Source organism: Eleginops maclovinus, chromosome 17 (genome assembly GCF_036324505.1).
Source record: "Eleginops maclovinus isolate JMC-PN-2008 ecotype Puerto Natales chromosome 17, JC_Emac_rtc_rv5, whole genome shotgun sequence".
Lineage (NCBI taxonomy): Eukaryota > Metazoa > Chordata > Actinopteri > Perciformes > Eleginopidae > Eleginops > Eleginops maclovinus.
This window is the reverse complement of record NC_086365.1, coordinates 8,921,097-8,947,483: the sequence shown is the minus strand read 5'-3', so window position 1 is coordinate 8,947,483 and position 26,387 is coordinate 8,921,097. Positions and strand designations below refer to the sequence as shown.

The following is a 26,387-nucleotide window of genomic DNA, read 5'->3' as shown; positions in this document are numbered from 1 at the left end:
TTAACTTACAGTAATGAGTAACTATAGTAATAGAATATTTTATAAAACTCAATTCCACATAATGAGTACTCTAATTTGTATATGTAAAGTACAGGTTGTTGCCAATACCTACTGCTTATCACTTTTGTTGCCAATACTAAAACACAGGTTTGCCAGCAGAAGATTTAAGCTCAATTTCAGTCAGTCAGTTTCAGGATGCCTGCATCCTAAAACCTGAACAGGATACCACTTCACTGTGTCATGATCCGTGTTTCGTATCTGTCCCTGACACACTGTATGTTAACTCTTATTCTGTTTTTTTTTCTGCACAAAACGGCACATAGATTGTCCTACAGTAAATGTTTATTTTAGCTTTACATTTGACCAAAGTGAACACCTGTACCTGTACTTGCAAACTAAAGCAACAAAGTTAAAATAACTAAAATTCCTATCTTTCTGTTTGGTTCTTGTGGCCATTAAATAAATTGTCTGCTTTCAACTGCATTTGTAATGTTACCAAAAAACAGTTTGAGAAGGAGAAAATCTATTAAGAGTGATTAAGATGTTATTAAGCGTTTTTAATATGTTTTGTTCATTCCTAATGATTCAGTGTCACAATGTCATAATGTTCATATGAAATGGATTTGCATGACCATGAATTTCAGAAAGTAATATGTATATATATTTATTTTCTTCTAGTTTCATTGCTGTAGCTGGACACGATGAGGGCGATCAGTACCTTTATCAAAAAACAGTACCTCATCATCTTCCTCTTTCTGCTTGTGGCTGTCTTAATCTTTGTACTTCATAACATGGACAACAAGGTGAGAACTCCATGGCTTTCCTCCAAAGAAATGCCATTTCAGCCATGAAAATCTTCAAACCAGCATGTAGCGTACTTCAGGAACAATTACATAAATATGGCACAAAAGTGAAGTCAACTGAACAACACCTTAAAATGCACACACCTATTCTTTGAATTACAATTAGCCTTTTTAGTTTTGTTTTATGCTATTGCATTTTTATCCGTGGTTCAATTTTAAGAACAGAGTAAGGGTCACAGGGGGAGCAGCCATCACTGCAGCTAACAAATTAACAGTTCTTATCAACCCGCTTTAAAAATATTTTCAGTGCATTTGTTTGAGACGTCTATGTAAACTTCTCTCCCTCTCTCAATTCCTGCAAGTTTCAGACTAAAGTGCACCCCCCCATCATATACCCGAAAGTTTCTACTCATCCTCCCAAGGGCCGCAGCGTCTGCAACTTCCCACCACTGTCCCCTAAGGATGCTCTGGAGGAACGCCTGCTACTACAATCTGTTTCTTGGCCTGAAACTCCTAAATTGCCATCTCCTTTTACCCTGGAGCAGACCAGTGACCCGGCTCACAGCACTTTCACCATTCACCCAGCGAGGGGACGAGGAGAGTGGCATGTAGGGGATCAGCTGGAAGTTAAGATCGTCATTTCTGACTTCAAGGGACACCCCAAGAAGTCTGGGGGGGACCTTTTATTTGCCCGGCTGCACAACCTAAAGCTTGGTGCAGGTGTAGCTGGGAAAGTGGAGGACCATCTCAATGGGAGCTACTCTGCTGTCTTTCCTTTACTCTGGGAAGGAGACGCGCAGGTTGAGGTGATGCTTAAAACTATCTTTTTCAATGTGATTGTGCTGTAGGTGTGTCATTTGTCTTCCAACTGATTGCTCACAAAGCCCCACTCCCCGTTAATGTGTACGTTTATATATTGTTTTCTCCCCAATCAGGTGACGCTAGTTCATTCCAGTGAAGCTATCACAGTGCTAAACAGGATTGACAGTGAAGAACCTGACAGGGTATTCTTCAAGAGCATGTTTCGCTCAGGCTCACGCTCTCAAACCACCATCTGTAATGTCTGCCTGCTACCAACCCAGCAGCCCCTCTGTAACTTCACTGACCATCGAACCGGCGATCCTTGGTTCTGCTATAAGCCAAACAACATGAGCTGTGATGCAAGGATCACCCACACAATGGGAGGATACAAAAAAGTCCTCAAGGCCAAGGAGGGTAAGCTCCTTCAAGGGTAAGGAAGCAAAGCGACAGGACTTTGTTTGACTTCTTATAAATATATCATGCATTACCTATTTATCTCCTTGGTTGTTTTAGTTTCAGATGTTTTCCACTACAGGCAGTTCAGATTAAAGATAATACAAATCAAACCACGCAGTCTGAATCTTAATAGTTGACAAATGTTTTTGAAAAGGTCTATCTTGTGATATTTGGCTAAGAAAAAATTAATTTGTTTATTTTATCAATTAATAGCATTTCAGTCAGGACAGCTTTCTTTGACTATTATCTTTTGCAAAATGTTATGCCATAAGGCTTAGTTCTAAGGTGTGAACCAAGGAAAGTTTAGAAAAATGTAGCAGCAAAAGACCCCTTATACGGAACAGAACAGAGAAGGCTTCAATGACAACAGAACTGACATTTCCCCCCTCCCCCCCACGCCCTTTCATGTGCATGGAAGTGCCAACAATTGGAGCTAACAGTGTTTAAAAGTAATATTATGTCTGTGAATTAATTATTTAAAAATATTATCAATTGTAACTTCAAGTTCAGGAAAATAAAAAATTAATATTTTGAACACAAAATATATTAATGAGAGCGGCGAAACTCAATCAAAACGTTATAGATCCTGGCCGATGGGTGATAATTATGTGCAAGTTGTTCACTGATAGTAACACCTTGCATATGACACGTAGTCATTGGACCTATTTCTTAAATACAACTATTGATTTGTGCAGCTTTAACTCACCAATTGAAATGTTGTGCAAAGCTGAACAACTTTTCAGGCAGATTCCCATTTATTGTGTCTTTCTTTTTTGTTCTGATGATTTCTAATGAGGATTTTTTCCTTCAGTCGCGTCAATTTCAAGGTCCCCATTCGGGCTATGGGACTTGCCAAAGTCACTGTTTCACCAAAAAATGAAGGTATGGCACGAATTTGATCACTGAATTCAACATCTAAGGGCAGAAAAAAAGTTTTCCTCTGGATATCATTATCCTTTGAGAAATATATTCAGCAAGCCAATTTGAGAGGAGCACAGGGAGCATGTGGTCATATCTGACATTCAAGTGGTGGGGGATATTCTTGGTGTGGTGCATTCCTCATCTATATATGCTATGCATGGCCTAATGCAGTGCAAGCTGCTCCACAGAGCCCACTTCACTAATGTTGGATTGGCAAAAACATGTCCACTGAGAAGTCATGCCTGCAACAGACGCAAACAGTCCCTGACCAACCATGTACATAACCCAGAATATGCCCACTATGACTCAAAAGTTTTTCTTTCATTACAGACAATTGTTTTGTACTACATTTACTGACTAAAGTAGTCATTAGTAGAGGTCACCCCACTATTATCCTTTAACTTTCTCTCAGGTCTACAAGAGGTGAAGAGCAGCATTGTGAACTATACAGCCTCTGGCTATTACTACCAGGGTTTGTGGCGACCGCTAGATGGCACCAAAGTTCGCCAATTCAACAATGCATCTGCCATCACTCAGTGTCTAAAAGGCAAAATGGTCCACCTGTATGGAGACTCTACCATCAGGCAGTTTTTTGAGTTCCTCAACGCAGCACTACCAGGTAATTAATCCACAGGGATTTCCGGCAATATTTTCATTGTGTTCACACTGCAGCTTAATCTGTTTCCTCTTCAATAATTTTAGGTCTTAAGGAGTTTAACATGCACAGTCCGAGCAAAGTTGGACCTTTCATGGCCTTAGACTATGCAAACAACATCCTGATGATGTACCGCTGCCACGGTACTCCTATTCGTATTAGACCCATCTCAGCTAGCCAAGTTCATTACATTGCCAATGAACTAGATGACTTAAGCGGGGGCCCCGACACTGTCGTAGTTTTTTGCATCTGGGCTCACTTCGGGTCTTTCCCCATCGACGTCTACATCCGTCGGGTACAGAGGCTCCGCAGTGCTGTAGTGAGGCTGTTGGACAGGGCTCCAGAAACGCTGATCATCATCAGGACTGCAAACCCCAAAGAAGTGAATATTTCATCCGCTCTATACAACAGCGACTGGTACACGCTGCAGCGTGATCAGGTGCTCAGAGCCATGTTCAAAGGACTGAATGTTCGTTTGATCGATGTCTGGGAGATGGTCATTGCCCACCACCTGCCACACAAGGTCCACCCAGATCCTCCTATCATTAAGAATATTATTGACGTTATCTTGTCCTACACATGTCCTCAAAAGGGCGTCTAGATGTGTGTTTGTTGGAGTTTTACTTGTTGTTCTGTGATTCCATCTAGTGCTGAATTTTTCCTCAAGCAGTCCATGCAGTGACTAAACTAACTATAATGTTTACAATTTGTGTTTAATCACTACATGTTGAGAGATAAAACAACAATTTATAATAACAGCCGTAAAAGTAAATGATATGTCATTTACTTCCAAATTCACATCTTCATGAAAATATCCCTCAGACGATATTAATGTGTTGTATGGCTCTGAAGAAGAGAAACAGGCTAGTTTAATGATAGCAACAATGATGTCAACCTTGGCAAGATGTTATTCAGAATATTGTTGTCACACTGTTAAATAACTGTTTAACGAAGATAAATGCATGAACATTTTTCCCTAAATCCTTTTGGACTTTCACTTCCTTCAGAGTGAAAAGATGGGTACGTAAGAGAAGGCAATGCAATGTGAGACATTTGCACAACAGCAGGGGGATTTATATTTGAGACAAGGACAACAGGCTCTACAATCACCACACGCTATAATCACTTTAATGTAGAAAATGCTTATTTTTATAGATGCCCAACTTATATTCTTTGAAGGTCACAATGCATCAATGCCATGTATGTCACTTACTTTACTGAAATGACTGCTACTCATTTCTATACATTGTTGTGTACTCATTTGTCTTCATTTTTATTTCTAATGTGTGCTTTGTGTAACATTTCATTTCTCTATGTTTTAACCTGCTATTCAACTTTTGCTGTGACACTGTACATTTCTCATCTGTGGGACTAATAAAGGACTTCTGATTCTGAACTGACTCTGACTGCTTGTCTGTAAACACTGAACAGTTTTGTCTAAGAGAAGAAGTCAAACAAACGATCAGTTCATTTAATTAGACTGCCAGATTGCTCTTAAACCATGGCCAAACTTTACAGATTAACATGTAACTTGAAACTAATTAGATGTGGTTGCATTTTACAATTTATTATCTTAATAGTTATTAGTAGCTCAAACCGCTTTTAATTGGATTTTACTGTACAATATTTAACATTTTTCTGACATGTATATAATAAACTTTATCAGCACTCATTTTCGACTGGTGTTGCAACATAACCTGCACAATTTTATTCTTATTTATCCTATTCTGTTTCATTTTGCACTATTTTTATTTTCTCCTTTTTCCTATATACACTGCCTGGCCAAAAAAAAGGTCACACACTCTATTATTCGTTGGACCGCCTTTAACTTTGATTATGGCACGCATTCGCTGTGGCATCGTTTCCACAAGCTTCTGCAATGTCACAGCATTAATTTCTGTCCAGAGTTGCATACAGTTTTGCCAAGATCTTGAATTGATGACGGGAGATTTGGACCATTGCGCAAAGTCTTCTCCAGCACATCTCAAAGATTCTCAATCGGGTTCAGGTCTGGACTGTGCGGTGGCCAATCCATGTGTGAAGATGATGTCTCATGCTCCCTGAACCACTCCTTCACAATGTGAGCCTGATGGATCCTGGCATTGTCATCGTGGAACATGCCGGTGCCATCAGGGAAGAAAAAATCCATTGATGGAATAACCTGGTCCTTCAGTATTCAGAAAGTCAGCTGACCTCATTCTTTGGGCACGTTGCTGAACCTAGACCAGACCAACTGCAGCAACCCCAGATCATAGCACTGCCCCCACAGGCTTGTACAGTAGGCACTAGGCATGATGGGTGCATCACTTCAGCCGCCTCTCTTCTTACCCTGATGCGCCCATCACTCTGGGACAGGGTAAATCCGGACTCATTAGACCACACAACCTTCTTCCATTGCTCCAGAGTCCAATCTTTATGCTCTCTAGCAAATTGAAGCCGTTTTTTCCAATTAGCCTCACTGACAAGTGGTTTTCTTACAGCTACACAGCAGTGTAGTCCCAATCCCTTGAGTTCCCTTCGCATTGTGCGTGTGGAAATGCTCTTACTTTCACTATTAACCATAGCCGTGAGTTCTACTGTTGTTTTTCTACGATTTGATTTCACCAAACGTTTAAGTGATCGCCGATCACGATCATTCAAGATTTTTTACTGACCACATTCCTCCCTCGAAGATGATGGTTCCCCACTGTCCTTCCAGTTTTTAATAATGCGTTGGACAGTTCTTAACCCGATTTCAGTAGTTTCAGCAATCTCCTTAGATGTTTTCTCTGCTTGATGCATGCCAATAATTTGACCTTTCTGAAACAGTTTAACATCTTTTCCACGACCACAGGATATGTCTTTCGATATGACTGTTTAACCAATGAGAAGTTACTCACTGCATCAGTTAAATAACTTGTTGCCAGCTGAAACATAATCACCCATGCAGTAATTATCCAATGGGAGGCTCTTACCTATTTGCTTAGTTAAATCCAGGTGGTGACCTCTTTTTGGCCGGGCAGCGTATATAATATGTTGCATTGTTGGAGGAGCACAGGACCTAAGATTTTCATTGCCATACACTGTAGCTACTGTGCACATGATGATAAAACCCTTGAATCTTGAAACACAGCAGACCCAACAGTTACTTGCCCCCAAGCACTTGGCAAATCAGGCTTTTATTTGACTTTATACTTATTATCTGGCACATCTGCATTTTAGTCTTTGTGCGTCAAAGGCCTGTGTTCTAACGGGTAAGCAAAACAGGGACTCTGTCATTTGAGTTATACAATTCACAGATGTGCATGAACGGATTGATTTTTGAAAAGAGGCATCTGACTCACCTCACTGACTGAACAGACTACTTTTTTTTTAAACAGGCTTGTTGAGTGACTGCCCTTCATTTAACTACAGCTACCTTTGCTTCAAAAGTCACAAAGTTATGAAAATATCTGTAAAAGTACATCTACTCAAGTACTACACTTAATTACCAATTTGAGATACTTTACTTAAAAATGTATCTTTTATGCTTCTTTATAATTCGTTTTCCCTCTAGGTATTGGAAGTCAATATAACTCATCCATGCTAAGCTAATACAACATAAAAATAGACTCTTAAACAAACATTGATGTTTAATTATAGGTAAACATATAAATATACACAGAAGTACACAACATAATAAACACAAGATACGCCTTTCCAAGCTGTCACATATACATTAATGCATTTAAAATTGGAAACTTTGCACAAGAAGTACTTTCATTTGGCCGATGGTTCTCTGCTCCGTGTGTTCTGATGGAGTTTTTGCTGTGGTAGCTCCACTGTTAAAGCCCAAACCCATTATGTTACTCACAAACATGGAGAAACACAATGTAGGCTATGTACTGCTGTAATATCACAGGAAACAGTGATGACTTGAAGACAGGTAATGTAATTAATCAGCAAAATTACCTCGTGAAGAGGGAAAGCTGCCTCATATGAGCTATTACTCAAAAGACGATTAAGACCTGAAATCAAAAACAGAGCATATTTAAAGAAGAGCAACAGAAGCCAGATAGCACATAATAGGGGATGTTACTTTTTGTAAGACTTGCTTGAAGTGAATATATCTGCACTGTCCTTGTTGTTCAGAGTTTGATACTTTATGTTTTTTGCACTTATTGTAAGTCGCTTTGGATAAAAGCGTCAGGCAAATGAAATGTAATGTAAAAACTACAGTGACACACACACACACACGGAGGACCCGGACATCCTGTATGTAATGTAAATATGCAGAGCGTGTGTTCATACCAGTGCTACACCGTACACACACACACACACACACACACACACCTGATTGAACTCAAACACATATCTATAAATAATAAAACCAAAGAAACTGATAATGTTGCAGTGGTTTCTTAATTTTTTTGCGAGTTGGATATATGTTTTTCCCCACAAACAAAGCACTATGGATGGATGGATAGATAGATAGATAGATATACAGCCAGGTCCATAAATATTTGGACATTGACACAATTTTCAACATTTTGACTCTGTACCCCACAACAATGGATTTTAAATTAAACAATAAACATGAACTTTGAATGCAGACTTTCAGCTTCATTGAGGATATTTACATCCAGATCAGGTGAATGGTGTAGGAATTACAAAACATTTTATAAGTGGTATCCCCTTTTTAAGGGAACAAAAGTAATTGGACGATTGGCTGCTCAGCTGTTGCATGGCCAGGTGTGTGTTATTTCCTCATTTGTTCATTAATTCATTAATTAGAACTGAAGTCCTGTGATACCAATAATCACCTGTTTAAACAATACATTTAGCTACATAAACATAAGACTAGAAGTGTGTTGACTTAAGAAACATGAGTTATTACATATTTTATTTAGTGAAGCCAAATCCTTTTCACCCAGTCAGTAAATGCAAGTCAATTTCATGCAGATGTTAAGTTGATATCAATTAATTCCACACCGATGTACAGTAAATGTAAGTTGTTTCCCAGATAGTTCATAAATTAAAATCGATATCTTCTTGATAATTAATAAATATAAATTCAATTCCTCCAGATTTTTAGTACATTTTACTTTGTTTAAATACTTGTTTAATAAAAACTCAATTTATTCAGTACTTTTTAATTAAATTCCTGTAATTCAAATCTGTTTCATTATATTACTTGTCACTTTGTTGCCACATTTTTTTTAAAGTAACTAATGGTCACAGTTTTTATATTGTAAATCTGAGTGCCTTTCAATTGGGGGGTGCACCGGGCAGCACAAGGGACTTGTTTGCTTTGTGGTTTACTGCACCTGGTGATTATTTGGTAGTGCACTTTGTACGTAAAGTAGCCTTCCACCCCATTAACTAGCCTCATCCCACCTTCGTTTTGGTTTCTTTTCTTATATGTATTTTCAATGTAACATTTTAGGTAAATATTTGTAACACTATAACGATTATTTTAAATGGAATAATTCTTGTTTGTTTTGTAAGCAACACGTTTATCTGACAGCAACAACACCTGAGTTTCCATTTCATTTGGTTGGATTGAAGGTCAACAATGCCCGACTTTGCGTATCCGGAACTACACTGTGCACGCACTTGTGCAGAACTTCTCAGAGTCTAGATGTGATTCATTCTTTCAGCCTTTACATGCTGCACGGGTTTCATTAAGTTAACAGTTTATTATTACTATAAAGCAGATTTAAGCAGCAAATGCTGTAAGAATCACGCACATAATGTCATAAACCAATTCAGACTGGTTTACTGAATTCCTGATGAAATTTAGAGTGGAAACTAAGAGTGTAGTTACATAATAGTGCACGTGCAGACAGGTGCACGTGCCCTTTTTATGGGCATGATCAAAAACTCCAGGAGTCGTTTTTCAGTCCGTCCCATTGAATAGGATTTATTATCAGACAAAGTCCCCAAATTAAAAGTTGGAAGCAGTTGAAGCGTTTAGGACCCTGTTTTAAAATCCAACAAGCACTGACCTCTTTAAACTGAACAAGCAGTGATAAGGCTCTTTTGGCAATAATTAAACTAAACATTTCAGCAATGAAAGACACTCTTAGAAACACGGCAACTAATTTCCAAACTTTCAATCCTCCTGGAAAAGTATCCTGTTTGAGAAAAAAATGAGATAAATGAACCTCTAGTGTTGATGGATGTGTATTAGTCAATACTGTGGAAGTTTCAGCATGGTGCAGATTGGCAGTTTGTACCCCAGTAGTGTCTTGTTTTTATTTCACCCTGCATGTTAGTTTACTTTGAAGCAGGGTGGATAATAGAGTAAAAGCAGTTACAGGATTAACATGGTGATGAATAATATGTTCCTCTTAAACAAATGGCAGGGCGTGTTAACTATTTAGAGATCTTCTTCTGTAGCTTTTATCTTTATTTATTTCTTCCTTAAAAATATGTCTGAAAATGTGCACTTACCGATGGTGATCTGACTGACACAGCTGTAGAAGGTTCCTGAAGAAGCATTGTAGCTGCTGCTGCTGGGCTCATGGTCTGCGACAGGACACACAAGGAATAGGATGGCATCACTTACACTCCGTTATCGAAGAAACCTTACAGTGCAGCAAAGGCATTGTGTTTTGCTTGAGCTGAGGTGATCGCTATAGTTTTGGGTACTTTTTACAGCCATTGCTCTTCTAAAGGATGTATAGGGTAAAAAGTGTGTGAAGGTCCCATAGTATCCTACAATTCTCCTTAGTCCAGTAAGCTGTTCCTGGAGGCTTGAGAAAAAGCCATGACCCTGCAGTGTTACACATTAGACCCTAATACTGCAATGTTAGTGCTGTTCCACACATCGAGATGCACAAGGGAAAAAAGCGAAAGTGATTCATTCTTTCAGCCTTTACATGCCGCACGGGTTTCATTAAGTTAACAGTTTATTATTACTATAAAGCAGATTTAAGCAGCAAATGCTGTAAGAATCACGCACATAATGTCATAAACCAATTCAGACTGGTTTACTGAATTCCTGATGAAATTTAGAGTGGAAACTAAGAGTGTAGTTACATAATAGTGCACGTGCAGACAGGTGCACGTGCCCTTTTTATGGGCATGATCAAAAACTCCAGGAGTCGTTTTTCAGTCCGTCCCATTGATCAACCCACACTAAAGTGTATCACACTAAAGCTTTCTTACCATAATCTCCCAATTGAACGACGATAAGGTAAGGAGTTTACTCTCTAATGAAGTATTTGGGGTTCCGTTTATTAGGCAACAGTAAACTAAATGTTGCCTTTAACCTAATTTCAATGTGTATTATTTTTAGGTCCTTCCATTTGCTTTTACTCTTTCAATGTTTATGCTACTTTAAACTTTTCGGGACATTGACAAATAATACATTTTTTAAATCATGCTTTCAAAACTGAAAAAGGCCAAAGTAGTACTTATTAAGCAGACATTTGAGTTTGAATAAATCTATAGAATTATTCTTTAAAAATGATTTAATGAGCTGGAGCAGTTTGTTTACGAGGAGTGGGCCAAAATACCTGTCGACAGGTGCAGAAGTCTCATTGAGAGTTACAAAAGGTTGTGCAACAAAATATTATCTTAAGGGTACCATCATTTTTGTCCAGGCCAGTTTCATTATTTTGTTTTTCAAAATGATTCTGTTGAACCACAATTCAAAAGCAATGTCTGATTTTCATTCGTTATTTTTCAAAGCATTTCTGTTTATTATTACTTTTGTCAGTTTCAAGTTATTTCAGTGACCATTGTGGTTTTTCTTTCTTCGTCTGTAGGATCATCCCACTTGCAGTCGCACTGGTTTTTCAGACAAGCAGTCTCTTGATAATGAGTAAATAACCAACTTTGAACTCGATACCTGTATTAACTGCAGCCAAATATCAGAACAGGTAAAAGAAGCACCAATGCCGATATTGTTTTAACAATGCTAAGATTAGGACATACTAGACTGAACAAAACATTACATTTAGAAGGAAAACATGTATCAAGATTAAATGAACACTGCCAGGTTGAGGAACCAGTGAAAGATGTATTTCCGCAGTGTGGCAAATACAGTCATTCTCTCCGTCTCAGAATAGAATGACACAGGCACACATCACCTTATAGGCTACTAACAATAAAGATAAGCAAATAACAGACTACCACACCCAAAACTGTGTTCAGTCATAGGTGTGGTTTGCTGTGTTCTAGAAATTTCTCTAGGAGGCAAGGAGTCCAAACGAAGTAGTGAGGTTATAATAAAGCTGATTTATTTCAAGTTGTGATAGGGATACACATACTCAATATTAAGGTCCCTGGGTTTCATCTCCATCCAGAGCCTCGACATATGACATCACACAATATTTACACTCTTTGGAGGAAAGGGGGTAGTGCCCTTATGACAAGTTATAAGAGTATTTCTGAATGTGTGTGCTGTGCGTAGGTTTCTGGTTGGAGCACAGAATGCATTTACTTTCTCATGTTTAGCTCAATATTAACTCTGTCATGAAGCTCATTTCTCTTCATAGTTTAAAACCCTCTTTGGTAGCATTTTACATAAACATGTCTTTATGAGTATCACTCCCTCCAGTTAATACACGACACCATAGCTCTTTGTGACAGATGGATTTATTCCTCTTAATTGCGCTCCAACATCACCGTCATCAAATCCACCGTCGAACTGTTCAAATACATAATACATACAAATTAGTGCCGGCGCTAAGGGGGGGCATTCGAGGGCCGTGCCCCCCCTAGCGGTCATTGATGCCCCTCCTACCAGCTGTGAAGCATATTCTCGATCTGTCACAATCGACTATAATTGACGCTGATTTCGAAGTTGCTAAAGAGTTTTTAATGTCACAAAAGCAAGCCCCCCCCCCCCCCCCCCGCCAATGACCCCATGCCCCTCCAGTAGATCTGCTCTGGCGCCGACTCTGATACAAATAAACACGCATTCATATCACACACAACTGGGGAGACCGGGTATAGTCGTAACACAGGGAGAGTTGTAACACTACCAATTCCACCAATCAGGGATAAGATAGGAGTCATGTGACAGTTTCAGTTTCCTCAGGCTTCCTTTTCGATCCCACATGGACATTTTCCAGTCGGTGCTGCTATCTCTCCTGAAGTTACAGCAGAAAATCTAATTCTGAGGTAAGAAAGTAAAAAAAAATAACAAGATAATTTTGTGTTTAGTACTTCTACCGTTGTAGGTAATGTTGTATGAGTCATATCAAGTTAAACTATAGTTTCTCTAGTAAAGAATGGTGTATCAACCTCCTGCTAATTTCGTAGCACCATGCTGATACAGCTAGCTAAACAATGGGTGACAGTGGCGGGGTAGGTTGAAACGTGTGTTTCAAAAGTGTTACAACCATCCCCTTACATACAACTAAGAACATTTTTGTGATTTTAATAATTCTACAGAATGCCTAGAACTTGGGTCAGGAAAACAAAGCGTGGAGTCGATGCCAGTCTTTTAAAAAGAGCAGCAGAGGAAGTTCAGAGAGGAAAGTCAGTCAGGGCAGTGGCAAAATCCCATGGGATCTGCCATGTCACCTTAGGCAGATATTGGCGGAAATATAAAGCTTTGAAAGACCAGGGATCGATGGACCTTCCTCGTGTAGGATACGTCAGTCCTAACCAGGTCTTCAACAGGGAGCAGGAGGAGACTTTGTCCGCATATATTACCCAGGCAGCTGATATATATTTTGGGCTAACTCCACGTGAGGTGAGCATGATGGATAAGTGTTTTGAGACTAGGGTAGAAAAGGCAAGATTCAACACTTCTTAATTTGTATTGGACCTTTCATGCAAGCTCAACTTCATGTTTGTGAATGATGAATGCAATATTTAAAATCAGGTAAAAGTTGAATAAATACCAACACATATATTTAGACAATTTCCAAAAAAATGACATTGTGTTATGATTTCTTTTAGGTCAGAAAGTTTGCCTATCAACTTGCGGTGGAATTTAACTTAAAGCATCCACAAACCTGGGATGAGAAGAATATGGCAGGGCCTGATTGGTTCAGCTCGTTCATGAAGCGGAACCCTAGACTTTCACTGAGGAGTCCACAGGCAACTAGCCTTTCAAGGGCCACCAGTTTCAATCGCACTAATGTTGCACTCTTCTTCGATCGACTGGGGGAGGTGATTGCTAAAAATGGGTTTGATGGAAGTGATATTTGGAATGTCGATGAAACCGGTGTGACAACGGTCCAAGCACCATCCCGAGTAGTAGCACGCCGGGGTATGAAGCAGGTTGGTGCCATGACGTCAGGGGAGAGGGGCACACTTGTGACAGTGGCATATGCTGTGCAAGCTCTGGGGAATACCATTCCCCCATTCTTTGTGTTCCCTCGTAAGAATTTCAAAGATCACTTTGTTCAGGGCGGGCCATTGGGGAGTGCAGGAAGTGCTAATTCATCAGGCTGGATGCAGGAAGAGGATTTTTTATTGTTCCTCGCTCACTTTGTGAAGCACACAAAGGTTTGTCCAGAAAGAAAGGTGTTGCTCCTGTTTGATAACCACTCCTCTCACATCTCTGTGAGAGCTGTGGATTTCTGCAAAGGCCAGGGAATTGTACTACTTACATTCCCACCTCATTGCAGCCATAAACTACAACCACTCGATCGCAGTGTGTTTGGTCCGTTCAAAAGGATGGTGAATTCGGCGAGCGATGACTGGATGAGGGGGAATCCAGGGAAAAGTATGAGCATTTATGACATCCCAGGCATCGTGAGGATCGCTCTTCCAATTGCCGCAACACAGAAGAACATACAGGCGGGCTTCCAGTGCACAGGCATATGGCCTTACAATTGTAACATTTTTCAAGACTGTGACTTTGCGCCTTCTCAAGTCACAGATCGCCCTGATCCATCTGGGGCTCTTCAACAGAACTCCTCTCCACTCCAGGGTCCTCTCCAGCTTACCTGCCTCCAGGCTCCTCTCCAGCTTACCTGCCTCCAGGGTCCTCTCCAGCTACTCATACTATCCACCTGCATTCCGATGAAATGCCAAGCACCTCAGGGTCCATCGCAGGTCAGTCGTTCAGTCCATTACTCATTAGGCCATTTCCAAAAGCAGGCCCAAGGAAAGAGACAGGTAGGGGTAGGAAGAAGAGGCGCTCGGAAATCCTCACTGACACACCAGTGAAGCTGGCATTGGAAGAGGAGGAGCGTCGAAAAGGAAAAAACATCAGGAAAAATATCTTGGGGAGTGAGAAAGGAAAAAACATCAGGAAAAATATCTTGGGGAGTGAGAAAAGCAAAAACAAGAAGGCAAAAAAACCTGCCAAGAAAAGGGTGAAGGCTGATGACTCCTCTTCTGAAGAAGAGGATTTTTGTGTCATCTGTATGGAGCCATTTACAAATTCAAAATCCAAAGAGGTGTGGGTCAAGTGTATTTTATGTACCGTTTGGGCCCATCAGGCATGCACTCCAGGCATGCCCAATTTCATTTGCCAGCATTGCGATTCTGATTAACAGTGCATTTAATTTGTTTGCCCTTGTTACCATTGTGACTTAAGAATGTCTTTCATTTCTTTGTTGTGGTCACTATTTTGACTTTAGAATGTCTTTCATTTCTTTGTTGTTGTCACCCTTGTGACTTAAGATAAAACATTTAATTTGTTTGTTCGTGTCTGTCAAGTTATCCAGATGTTAAGATTCAGATTCAGCTCTGCCCAAACTTGAAAACGGCTTGTTCAACACAAATAATGCAAGGGGACAACTCTGTTCCGTTCTGGTGATTTATTTTCTTTCAGATTGATGGCACAAAGTGAAATTCCAGAGGAAGAATAGGTTGATAACCTTTAAGAAACAAAAGTATGCATCAGTACGCATCAATCATGATCATTAAACTAAACATCTCATTTAAATTCAAAACAGATCAAACTCAAACAGAAAACAGCAAACAAATGATTCTTTCAAACTAAATATTTGAAGTCCATACCAGTTGCGTCTGTGGTTGAACATGAGCTGTCAGTAGGCTGAGGAGACCGAGCAAAGAGGGCTCACCGAGCTAACTCCAAACATTTTATACTCATGCTTGATTAGAGGTGCGCAGGTGAAATCGGTCCATCCAGAAACATGGGTTGCATCCTGTCTGTTGGGTGTCTGGGTGAGCTCTCTCTGCCCCCTTCAGGCCTGGAGTTCCTCCACAGATGCTGGTCCTATGCTCACACTTGTTTGACGCCACAGTGTCACAATTGTGACTGATTAAGAATGCCATATGGCTCTGAAGAATGCATGCACAAACACACACAATATGCACATACACTGCCAATATTCACACACATTGTATTGTTGCCTGCCATTCATTTGAAATAAAACTGTTGTTGTGGCATATCACTTGGAGTACCCTTAGTTTTTGTGCATTTTGTCTACCTGTTACAACTTACCCCAGTATGTGTTACAACCTACCCCAGTAGTGGGTAGGTTGTAACAAAGGACCACCTTGTATTTTTCATCATCTCACAAAGTCTGTGATATAGTTATAGAAATTGAAATTGTTGCCAGTTGTAGTAGACAACTGTGGGTACTTTACCTAAACGTTTCAGACATGTAGCTTAAAAAAAAGGTAGTTTTAGGTGCTGAAGAAAAAAAGTGTTACAATCATACCCGGTCTCCCCTAAAGACAAAACGAATATGCGTGACGAAACATAAACACGTAAATAAACACACCTCGCTGGCTGCACACAACCGAAAGAGAATGAGTCCACAAATCTTCCAACGTATATTGTCATCACCTTAAAATTCTTAAACGTTAAATTTATAGCAGAGTATACACTTCTCATGCTGCTTCTTGGAGGTGGTTGCAACAACTAAAGGTGTCCCCGAACAACATGGGATGTAAACACATAGTTCCTGCGTAGTGTTAATATAACAATCAATATTGATGAAAAATAAAAATAAATATGTAAACAACGAACCAAAAAAGGACATACATAATATTTATGGCAGTTAAAATGAGAAAGCAATACAAATAAAATAATATCCCACAACGTCACGCAGATGTTTTCCGGACTCGGCCGTTAGCAAACGTGGGAAGTTTCGGGCTGATCGGACAATTGGAGTTACAGCAGTAACATAAAAATCGTGTTTCTTGTTCGTGTTTCTGTCGCCAAGGTAACGGCGTAATGACAGCTAAAAAGGTCGGCCATATGTTTTTCCCAACCACCGATATATTTGCAAAGGTGTGTTTGGGTGCGGAGCCCCGATAACCACCAGGCTGCTGGTCTTGGTTAGTCATCACTGTTCCAACAATATCAACTTGTGTGTCGGCTAGGGCTGTCACGATATCAGATTTTCACTCCACGGTTATCGTGTCCAAAATAATTCATGATAACGATATTATCGCGATATCTATAGAAAATCTGAACAAAATAACAATAATAATAATAACAATAATAATAATAACAATAAAATAATAATAATAACAATAACAATAATAACAATAATAATAACAACAATAATAATAACAATAATAATAATAATAATAACAAGAATAATAATAATAATAATAATAATAATGCTATCAGTCAAATTGTAGGACGAGTTCGTCAAAGTTCGCCCTCCGTACTTTGACGAACGTATGCCGTTGCCATGGCAACACAATGCTCACCATGAAACATGGTTTTATCATAACTCCAGTGAACATTCTCCAAATCAGAGTCTCGATGTGTATCATTCTTTCAGCCTTTACATGCTGCACGGGTTTCATTAAGTTAACAGTTTATTATTACTATAAAGCAGATTTAAGCAGCAAATGCTGTAAGAATCACGCACATAATGTCATAAACCAATTCAGACTGGTTTACTGAATTCCTGATGAAATTAAGAGTGGAAACTAAGAGTGTAGTTACATAACAGTGCATGTGCAGTCAGGTGCGCATGCTCTTTTTATGGCAGGATCAAAGTCCAGGAGCCTTTTTTCAGTCCTTCCGATAGATCACAGTATCAGTGTATCACACTAAAACTTTCTTCCTATAATCTCCCAATTGAACGATGATAAGGTAAGGAGTTTACCCTCTATGAAGTAGTGATGAAAAATAACAATACAGGACTCTTTCGAGGCCCTGTAATTGGAATGAGTACACTTTAAATCCTTTAATTCCTTTGGGGTTTCATTTTATAGGCAACAGTAAACTAAATGTGGCCTTTAATCTAATTTCAATGTGTATTATTTTTAGGTCCTTGCATTTGCTTTTACTCTTTCAATGTTTATGCTACTTTAAACTTCTCGGGACATTGACAAATAATAGAGAATTGTAAGTAAAACTATTGAATTATGGGTAAATTAATGTACATATCAGAAATGTTGCAGCTGGTAACTGCTCATTATAAATACTTTATCTTTATCCAATGCAGTTATGGTGGATTCAAAGCAGATTTAAGCAGCAAATGCTGTAAGAATCACACACAAAATGTCATAAACCAATTCAGACTGGTTTACTAACTATCCTGCTGGAGCTGTTTTTCAGTCCCAGTCCGTCCCTCAGAGATCAAACCATACTAAAGTGTAGGATCACTCCAAGACTTTCTTACCATAATTTCCCAATCAAGCTAGGCTAAGTTTAGGCGTTACTCTCTAATGAAGTATTTGGGGTTTCATTTATTAGGCAACAGTAAACTAAATGTTGCCTTGAACCTAATTTCAATGTGTATTATTTTTAGGTCCTTGCATTTACTTTTACTCTTTCAATGTTTATGCTACTTTAAATTTCTCGGGACATTGACAAATAATACATTTTTAAAATCATGCTTTCAGAACTGAAAAAAAGCCAAAGCAGAAATTTGAGTTTGAATAAATCTATAGAATTATTCTTTAAAAATTATTTATAATTCATCATATGATTACATTTTGTATTAACCTGGCATAAATGTTATATCATTTAATCCATTACCAAAGGAAGTGGTCACAGTGTCAGGCAGCAACTGGAAACTATCGTGAAGATCATGTCGTTTAAAGGAAGAAAATGTCTCACCATCTTTCTCCTCCTGCTCGTGGCTTTCTTAATCTATGCACTTCATAGAACGGACCTCCAGGTGAGAACTTTTATCTGGGATCATTAATACGGTTGACTTAATGTTAAATGTTTAACATTATTTTTGCTTTCAGGGGATTGCTTTAAATGTGTTTCAGGATAACGCTTATGTTCTTCATTGCAGTAAAACGCAAATTATTAAGAAAAATAAAAGGTTGCTTCTGGCTGTCACTCCTTTAGTGAAGAGAGAAGGGTGGCGTTCTTTCTATATATACTGTAGGATAGGATCTTCTCACTTGCAGTCGGACTGGTCTTTCATTGTTCTATTATTTCAACACTATGCACAGAAAAAATAAAACAAAAATGTAAAAACATGTCTATATTATGTTACACCTAATGTACTTCAACAACCACAGCGCATAAACAAGAGAGGATTAATTTCTCTGAAAAATAGGTATGAATTCTTGGGAAATTAAGTTTCAAGCATGTATTCTTTACATATGCTTTTAATGAAAAATGCATAAAATGTAAAAAATGGAAACTAGGGTATCATTCTATTTCCATTTCTGAACTGCAGGAATGAATGGAATTCCAGAAAGCTTCTAATATTTTGCTAAAACTAATATTTCCTTTTTTAGATTTACATGTGGGACCCATGGGTGAGTCATCTTTTGAATTTGTGTTGTGCATGAGCCATGTACAGTGTAGGTTATGTTAAAGTGTGTACAACTCGTGTCAGTTAGCATAGGTGTTGCTGATGATTAACAAGCAAACAGATATTGACTGTGCTCACACCATCCTGTGTCAACATACGGAGAACATCAGGCAAGCAGTCTCTTAAAAATGAGTAAATAATTGACATTGCACACAATACATCCGAAGCAAAAAGTATATCCTTAATGAGTGGCAACAAAATTGAGTCAAAAGACACACAAGATGACACATGTATTAAGTGCAACCCAATATCAGTCAGGACAGGTAAAAGAAGCACCAATGCCCATGTGTTAACAGGGCTTGGATTAGGACATAAAGGACTAGACTGAAAAAAACATTTAGAAGGAAAACATCTATCAAGATTATATGAACACTGCCAGTCAGTTCGTCTCAGAATAGAATGACACCCTGGAAACAGGCACACATCACATTATAGGCTACTAAAGGCTACGACATATCAACTAACATAATTTCAAATCTTGTTTCATCAACATGACTTCACTATTTGCTTTATTTAAAGGTGAGCAAACATAACATACTAACACATCCAGTATTGTGTTCATCCATGGTCGTGGTTCATCCAACAAGTAATTCAAATGCATCAAAATCGTTTTTGTCATTTTCAAAATGGTCCTGTACCGTACTTTACAAAGAATATTGTTACGTCTGGGGCACAATAAAATGATAAAACCCAAATGCACGACTTGACACAAAAAGAGTTTCCAAAAAAGGTTTTTTACTCGAGGTAATATTCCATAGTCACAAAGGTCTAAGCATAACGCACACTAGCGTGGTGACAACTCAAAACGATCTGGCCCTGGGCACAGAGACAAACACAGCTTAAATACACAAGGTGAACACAGGTGTAAACAATAAGGGGGGGGCAGTTAATCAGGTCAAGGGGAGGGACAACCAAGGAGGGGAAATCAAGCGAGACACAACAAATATGACCCAAAAGTGAAGTTAACTTAACAAGACCTCCACTTTTTTTCCCATGGTTCAATGTTAGGAGCTGAGTAATCGACACAGTGAAAGGCAAACATTACATAAAAACAGTTCTTATCAACCCCCTTAAAACATATTCAGTATTTTGCTTTCAGTGCATTTGTTTGAGACATCTATGTAAACTTCTCTCCCTCTCTCAATTCCTGCAAGTTCCAGACTAAAGTGCAGCCCCCCATCATCTACACGAAAGTTTCTACTCATCCTCCCAAGGGCCGCAGCATCTGCAACTTCCCACCACTGTCCCCTAAGGATGCTCTGGAGGAACGCCTGCTACTACAATCTGTTTCTTGGCCTGAAACTCCTAAATTGCCATCTCCTTTTTCCCTGGAGCAGACCAGTGACCCGGCTCACAGCACTTTCACCATTCACCCAGCGAGGGGACGAGGAGAGTGGCATGTAGGGGATCAGCTGGAAGTTAAGATCGTCATTTCTGACTTCAAGGGACACCCCAAGAAGTCTGGGGGGGACCTTTTATTTGCCCGGCTGCACAACCTAAAGCTTGGTGCAGGTGTAGCTGGGAAAGTGGAGGACCATCTCAATGGGAGCTACTCTGCTGTCTTTCCTTTACTCTGGGAAGGAGACGCGCAGGTTGAGGTGATGCTTAAAACTATCTTTTTCAATGTGATTGTGCTGTAGGTGTGTCATTTGTCTTCCAACTAATTACTCCTAAAGCCCCACCCCTTTTAACTAACGTTGGTAGGACTTTTTATTTCAGACAAAAGCAGAGTACCATTTCTAGCCACCAATTATACATGTTCAACAAAAACTCTTTTCTCCCCAATCAGGTGACGCTAGTGCATTCCAGTGAAGCTATCACAGTGCTGAACAGGTTGACGAGTGAACAACCTGACAGGGTATTCTTCAAGAGCATGTTTCGCTCAGGCTCACGCTCCCAAACCACCATCTGTAACGTCTGCTTGCGTCCAACCCAGCAGCCCCTCTGCGACTTAACTGACCATCGAACCGGGGATCCTTGGTTCTGCTACAAGCCAAACAACATGAGCTGTGATACAAGGATCACCCACAAAATGGGAGGATACAAACAAAACATCAAGCGCTGGGAGGATAAGCTCTTTCAAGTGTAAGACTGCTCATTTGCATTATAAAGACCTACATCATGTGTTTCATTAGTTATTTCCTTGGTTGGAAGTTTCAGAAGTTTTCCATTACAGGCAGTTAAGATAATACAAATGTTACCACTCAGTCTGAACCTTGCTAGTTGACCTTCATTAAAAAAAATGTTGATAGGATATACATTTTCTTGTTCATCTGTGCACATAACATCTACGCATGTCCGTCCCTCCTCAGAGAAGTATCCTTTCTCTCGTTCTCCCGAAGGTTCTTTTATTTTTTCCCTGTTAATTGTGGGGTTTCTTTTAGGGATTTTTTTCCTTGTGCGCTGCAAGTGTGTGAGGACAGAGGGCGTTGCGTACCCAAGGATACACTCAGTAAAGCAAGTGAGACAATTGTGTGCCGTAAGGCTTAGTTCTAAGGTCTGCCTTCAAAGTTCACACAAGGTAAGTTCAGGGTGGCAAAAGCTGCAGCAAAAGACCTCTTATAGTATAGAAAAGGCATCAACGACAACAGAAATGATATGTGAGATACAGATTGAAAACTAGACCCCCTAAACTGTTTACCCTTCCACATGCACATGTAGAAAAGCTACTTTTGGGATATTTGTGTTCATTATAGTATTGTTTGTCCTTTTCGTCAGACGTGTCAATTTGAAAGTCCACATTCGGGCTTCAGGTCCTGCTGGTGTCACTGTTTTACCAAAAAAGAAAGGTAAGGCATGAATTTGATCACTGAATGTAATATCTAATGTGCTACATGTACAAATGAAGAAATTGTAGGGGCTCAAACTGTGTCAACACAGCACAGCTGTTGCAGTGTATCTAGTCTCTCAGGAGTAAGGCCATAAAATGTTCATGCATTCACTTTATACATTATTTTGGTTTAGGCTGAGAGTAACAAACATAAAACCACACCACTTTTATCCTTTAACTTTCTCTCAGGTCAACCAGAGGTGAAGAGAAGCATTGTGAAGTCTACAGCCTCTGGCTATTACTACCAGGGTTTGTGGCGACCGCTAGATGGCACCAAAGTTCGCCAATTCAACAATGCATCTGCCATCACTCAGTGTCTAAAAGGCAAAATGGTCCACCTGTATGGAGACTCTACCATCAGGCAGTGGTTTGAGTTCCTCAACGCAGCACTACCAGGTAATTAATCCACAGGGATTTCCAGCAACAGTTTCATTGTGTTCACACCGCAGCTTAATCTGTTTCCTCTTTAATAATTTTAGATCTTAAGGAGTTTAATCTGGTTAGCTCGAAGCAAACTGGACCTTTCATGGCCTTAGACTATGCAAACAAAATCAAGGTGACTTTCCGCTGCCATGGTCCTCCTATCCGTTTTGGCGTCCCAATCGGCGAGCTTCGTTACATTGCTAATGAACTTAAAGACCTAACCGGGGGCCCAAACACTGTCATAGTTTTTGGCATCTGGTCTCACTTGGGCACTTTCCCCATCGAGGTCTACATCCGGCGTCTACAAAGGATTCGCAGTGAGGTGGTCCGGCTGTTGGACAGGGCTCCAGAAACGCTGATCATCATCAGGACTGCAAACCCCAAAGCTTTGTGGCTTTATGAGACGATAACTAACAGCGACTGGTTCTCGCTGCAGCGTGATCAGGTGCTCAGAGCCATATTTAAAGGACTGAATGTTCATCTGATTGATGCCTGGGAGATGGTCCTTGCCCACATCCTGCCAAACAGCCTCCACCCACAACCTCCTATTATTAAGAATATGGTGGATGTTCTCTTATCCTACACATGTCCTCAAAAGGGCCACTAGACGTGTGTTCAACAGTCTATGCAATAGACCAATAGTCCACCATAACTTCAAAAGTTATTGATTCATGAAAATATCCCTCAGATGATTTGAATGTGTTTTTTAAGGACAGAAACAGGTTATTTTGATGATAGCAAATTTAACCTCAACTTTGGTAGGATGTTAATCAGAGTATTGGTGCAACAATGTTTCGTTATTACACACACTCAACAAGATGCTTTTTGGTCATTAGAATGATGTCTATTGTATCAATATTTACTGTTTTGCGCTTTTGGTTGTGGGTTGATAAATATGAGTTGTTTTCTGGGCAAAAGCCTAAACAGGGTTTTCAAGGATTAAGATAAAGTCACACAACAAATACTTTGGAATAAACTCAACTAAATTGAGAAAAAAATATAATTAACTGCCCTATTTAGTTGATGTGATTTATTGTCAACAGCTTTGCAATTGCTCTGAGTTCTGAATGAATTGTATTGCTAAGAGGTGACCTAAATCTAAGAGAAAAAAAAAACGTAGGGGTGTCATGATCCTTGTTTTGTGTTTGTTGTTTCCTGTTTTATTTTGAAATGTATTCACCCTATTCTCCATGGTTACAAGGGCGGAGCCATCTTGTTTATTTTGTGCTAGTACTTCCGGTGGAACAGCTGAGGCGTTCGCTAACATTAAAAGCAAGGGCAAAAAGAAGTCAGGTAAAATGACGAGTATAATTTGTGCAGTCCGTGGTTGCCATAACAATTGGAGAAAAAGAAGATTGTCTCTTCAGCAAGAGTGTTTTACTCACGGGAAGAAGCGAATTGAATGCTGTGGGCCATCGTTTCATCTATATCCGCCTCCTAGCGTTGAGGAAGACCGGCGTCTTTGGCTGAGGGCACTTCACTTAAAAAAAACTCCAAAAAGACCCTATGTCTGTTCGTTTCATTTTGTGGATGGTAGACCTACTACCCAACACCCGTATCCCGAGAAATGGCTTGGGTATGAAGCTCCGGTGCGACGTCCGCGACGACAGCTTGTTAGGCAATCAGGTAAGTTCTCAGAACATACTTTGCCATAACGCGAGTTAGTAGCTGTGGTAACATTCTGTTATCGACTGCTTGTCAACACAGTTTTAAACGATTGTAGTTTAGGAGTAAATGTTTTCAAAATAGTGTTAACCTTAGTTAAGCCATGACAACACGGATACATCTTAGTTTTAACTGAGTCATTATTTTCATAGAGGCATCAACCAGCAATGCTGCTGAGGCTGAGCCTGAGCTCGAGCCGGAGGGTGATGGACATCGCGACATCGGAACGCAGTGGGAGGATCAATGCATGACCGATCACAACTATGCTGCAAGACCTTTACTTCACCAACCTCTGCTGTGTGACCAGGCAACCCAGTGCTCAGCGAGCACTGCAAAATATCAAGAGCTTGTGCGAAATGACAACCTGAGCCTACTTTACACTGGGTTGCATCTGGATGCTTTCACCTCTTTGGCTGATGACCTAACCCGTGATTTCTCTAACAGCTCTCATATTCATCCGTGGGATCAGGTCTTAATGACTCTCATGAAGCTTCGTCTGAACCTACTTCAACAAGACATCGCAGAGAGGTTTCAGGTGTCACAGCCCTTTGTCAGCAAGGTCATTTCTTTCTGGTTAGAGGTCATGGAGGAGAGGATGCGGCTTTACATCCCTTGGCTACCCAGGGAGACTATTAGGGCAACAATGCCACAGTGTTTCAAAGAGCATTATTCATTAACCACCTGTGTCATCGACTGCTCTGAAACGCCCCTTCAGAAGCCCCACAACCTTGATTCCAGAGGGGAGTCTTACAGCCACTACTATGGACAAAATACCATCAAGTTCCTGGTAGCAATTGCACCTTGTGGCCTTATCATGTTCGTGTCACCTGCATATGGAGGAAGGTGCAGTGACAAGTTCATCACTGCAAATTCAGGTTTTCATTTTCAAATCGCCGTACATCACAGGGGGCCATCTCCTCATGTCGTCCATCCACTCTTTTATTTGACTAGGGTGTTGTAAAATTTCACCTCCACTACTACGAACAGCATCGCTTGTCTCTGCCCAGGTAACATCCATCTTAAAGGTCACACTAAAGGTTAGGTTACACTAGCTAACCGGAACTAGCTGACCGGAATATCATACACAAAGCGGAAGAAAAAAGCTGTTAAAAATGGGCGGGGCGTAATAGGGTGAATTCCCCTCTTGTGTCATGTTTAGTTTCACTTCTTGCCTGAGTTTCCCTCCTGTGCCTGATTGTGTCATTGTGTTCACCTGTTGCCCCTGTGTTTCTCCTCCCCTCTCCAGCTGTGTCTTGTCTTGTGATTACCCTTGTGTATTTAGTCTTGGGGTACGGTCGAATTGTCAAAACATCAGCTCCTATCGTCTATTCCTTGACCTTTGCGTGAAACGTCACGGGGTTTAGGAATAGTGGATAGGAGAATTCAAAAGGACTTAGGCAAAGAAGACTACAGTGCGTTTAGAGTCCAACTGCACTTACACTATCCCTATGATGCGCCAGTGGACGTTATTAATGTGCAGGGCCGGTTCTTCCTACAGGCCATCAAGGCGACCGCCTAGGGCGCCAAATTGGCGGGGGGCGCCCCCTAGTGGCGCCCTTAAGCACACATCTTTGTTTTAACAACATTGATTAACAATTTTTTTTTTTTTTTAAAGCATGGGATATAAAACCCTCATTGAATTAAATGAACATCCCCAAACCCATATTTCGAATGAAAATGTAATATTATATTATATACAATATACGTGCATGGGGGGGAGGGGGGGGCGCAAAATCTCAATATCGCCTAGGGCAGCCAATGGGCTAGAACCGGCCCTGGCTGTGACCGTGTATTTGCATGTCTGACTAAATCCGCCAGACAGCTGCAGCTGATTCAGAACGCCGCTGCTCGTTTCTTCACTGTTGGTTTATAAAGCACTGAATGGTTTAGGGTCAAAATAGATTTCTGATCTCCTGCTACATAATGAACCATGCAGAACACTCACGGGGTCTGCTCAGTCGGAATAAGGGCCCCCACACAATACAAACTGTCCATATTGTGCAATAAAACGGCAATGTGCAGTTTAGACAATTAAAAAAATACTGTGCAATAATCACCTTTATTGTAAACAACCATTGTAATAAATGTCCCACCTTCTCATTCTTTTCTCCAAAATTTCAGTGACAGCTTGTGTTTTTTTTCTTTTCTTTTCTTCTTCTGTTTGTTCTCTTCTGTTGAATTAATGTAAT

At 40.0% G+C, this 26,387-nt stretch overlaps 3 protein-coding genes and 1 long non-coding RNA gene across 10 annotated transcripts; 3 read left to right on the top strand and 1 right to left on the bottom strand.

The window, feature by feature from the left end:
- Positions 1 to 791: 791 nt before the first annotated feature.
- Positions 792 to 4,278, top strand: LOC134879518 (NXPE family member 3-like). Its single transcript, XM_063906069.1, has 6 exons — positions 792 to 803; positions 1,166 to 1,609; positions 1,739 to 2,034; positions 2,872 to 2,942; positions 3,394 to 3,600; positions 3,684 to 4,278. Exons 1-6 carry the CDS (start codon positions 792 to 794, stop codon positions 4,235 to 4,237), a joined length of 1,584 nt encoding a protein of 527 aa, XP_063762139.1. The 3' UTR covers positions 4,238 to 4,278.
- Positions 4,279 to 11,367: 7,089 nt separating this feature from the next.
- Positions 11,368 to 23,540, top strand: LOC134878987 (NXPE family member 3-like). Of its 7 annotated transcripts, none has more exons than XM_063905191.1 (8): positions 11,368 to 11,483; positions 18,490 to 18,626; positions 19,204 to 19,224; positions 20,435 to 20,878; positions 21,070 to 21,365; positions 21,999 to 22,069; positions 22,300 to 22,506; positions 22,590 to 23,540. In XM_063905191.1, exons 2-8 carry the CDS (start codon positions 18,537 to 18,539, stop codon positions 23,138 to 23,140), a joined length of 1,680 nt encoding a protein of 559 aa, XP_063761261.1. In that variant the 5' UTR covers positions 11,368 to 11,483; positions 18,490 to 18,536; the 3' UTR covers positions 23,141 to 23,540. The 7 variants fall into 7 exon arrangements, with proteins under 7 accessions (XP_063761261.1, XP_063761264.1, XP_063761262.1 ...); XM_063905192.1 differs by lacking the exon at positions 11,368 to 11,483 and adding an exon at positions 17,497 to 17,593 and having other exon boundaries at positions 20,441 to 20,878; XM_063905190.1 differs by lacking the exon at positions 11,368 to 11,483 and adding an exon at positions 17,497 to 17,593.
- On the bottom strand, positions 15,315 to 15,632 carry LOC134879461 (uncharacterized). Its single transcript, XR_010167848.1, has 2 exons — positions 15,532 to 15,632; positions 15,315 to 15,389 (listed from the first exon to the last, which is right to left on the bottom strand). It is a non-coding gene; the product is annotated as an uncharacterized LOC134879461 (long non-coding RNA).
- Positions 23,541 to 23,723: 183 nt separating the features above from the next.
- Positions 23,724 to 25,880, top strand: LOC134878989 (uncharacterized). Its single transcript, XM_063905197.1, has 2 exons — positions 23,724 to 24,159; positions 24,351 to 25,880. The coding sequence occupies exons 1-2, from the start codon at positions 23,724 to 23,726 to the stop codon at positions 25,157 to 25,159; spliced, it is 1,245 nt and encodes a 414-aa protein (XP_063761267.1). The 3' UTR covers positions 25,160 to 25,880.
- Positions 25,881 to 26,387: the final 507 nt, after the last annotated feature.

Coding starts and splice junctions, on each gene's coding strand:
- LOC134878989 (XM_063905197.1), top strand. CDS start 23,724: ATGGTTACAAGGGCGGAGCCATCTTGTTTATTTTGTGCTAGTACTTCC. Junction 24,160..24,350: donor ACAGCTTGTTAGGCAATCAG/GTAAGTTCTCAG, acceptor TTATTTTCATAG/AGGCATCAACCAGCAATGCT.
- LOC134879518 (XM_063906069.1), top strand. Junction 1,610..1,738: donor AAGGAGACGCGCAGGTTGAG/GTGATGCTTAAA, acceptor CTCCCCAATCAG/GTGACGCTAGTTCATTCCAG. Junction 3,601..3,683: donor CCTCAACGCAGCACTACCAG/GTAATTAATCCA, acceptor CAATAATTTTAG/GTCTTAAGGAGTTTAACATG.
- LOC134878987 (XM_063905191.1), top strand. CDS start 18,537: ATGTCGTTTAAAGGAAGAAAATGTCTCACCATCTTTCTCCTCCTGCTC. Junction 20,879..21,069: donor AAGGAGACGCGCAGGTTGAG/GTGATGCTTAAA, acceptor CTCCCCAATCAG/GTGACGCTAGTGCATTCCAG. Junction 21,366..21,998: donor GAGGATAAGCTCTTTCAAGT/GTAAGACTGCTC, acceptor CCTTTTCGTCAG/ACGTGTCAATTTGAAAGTCC.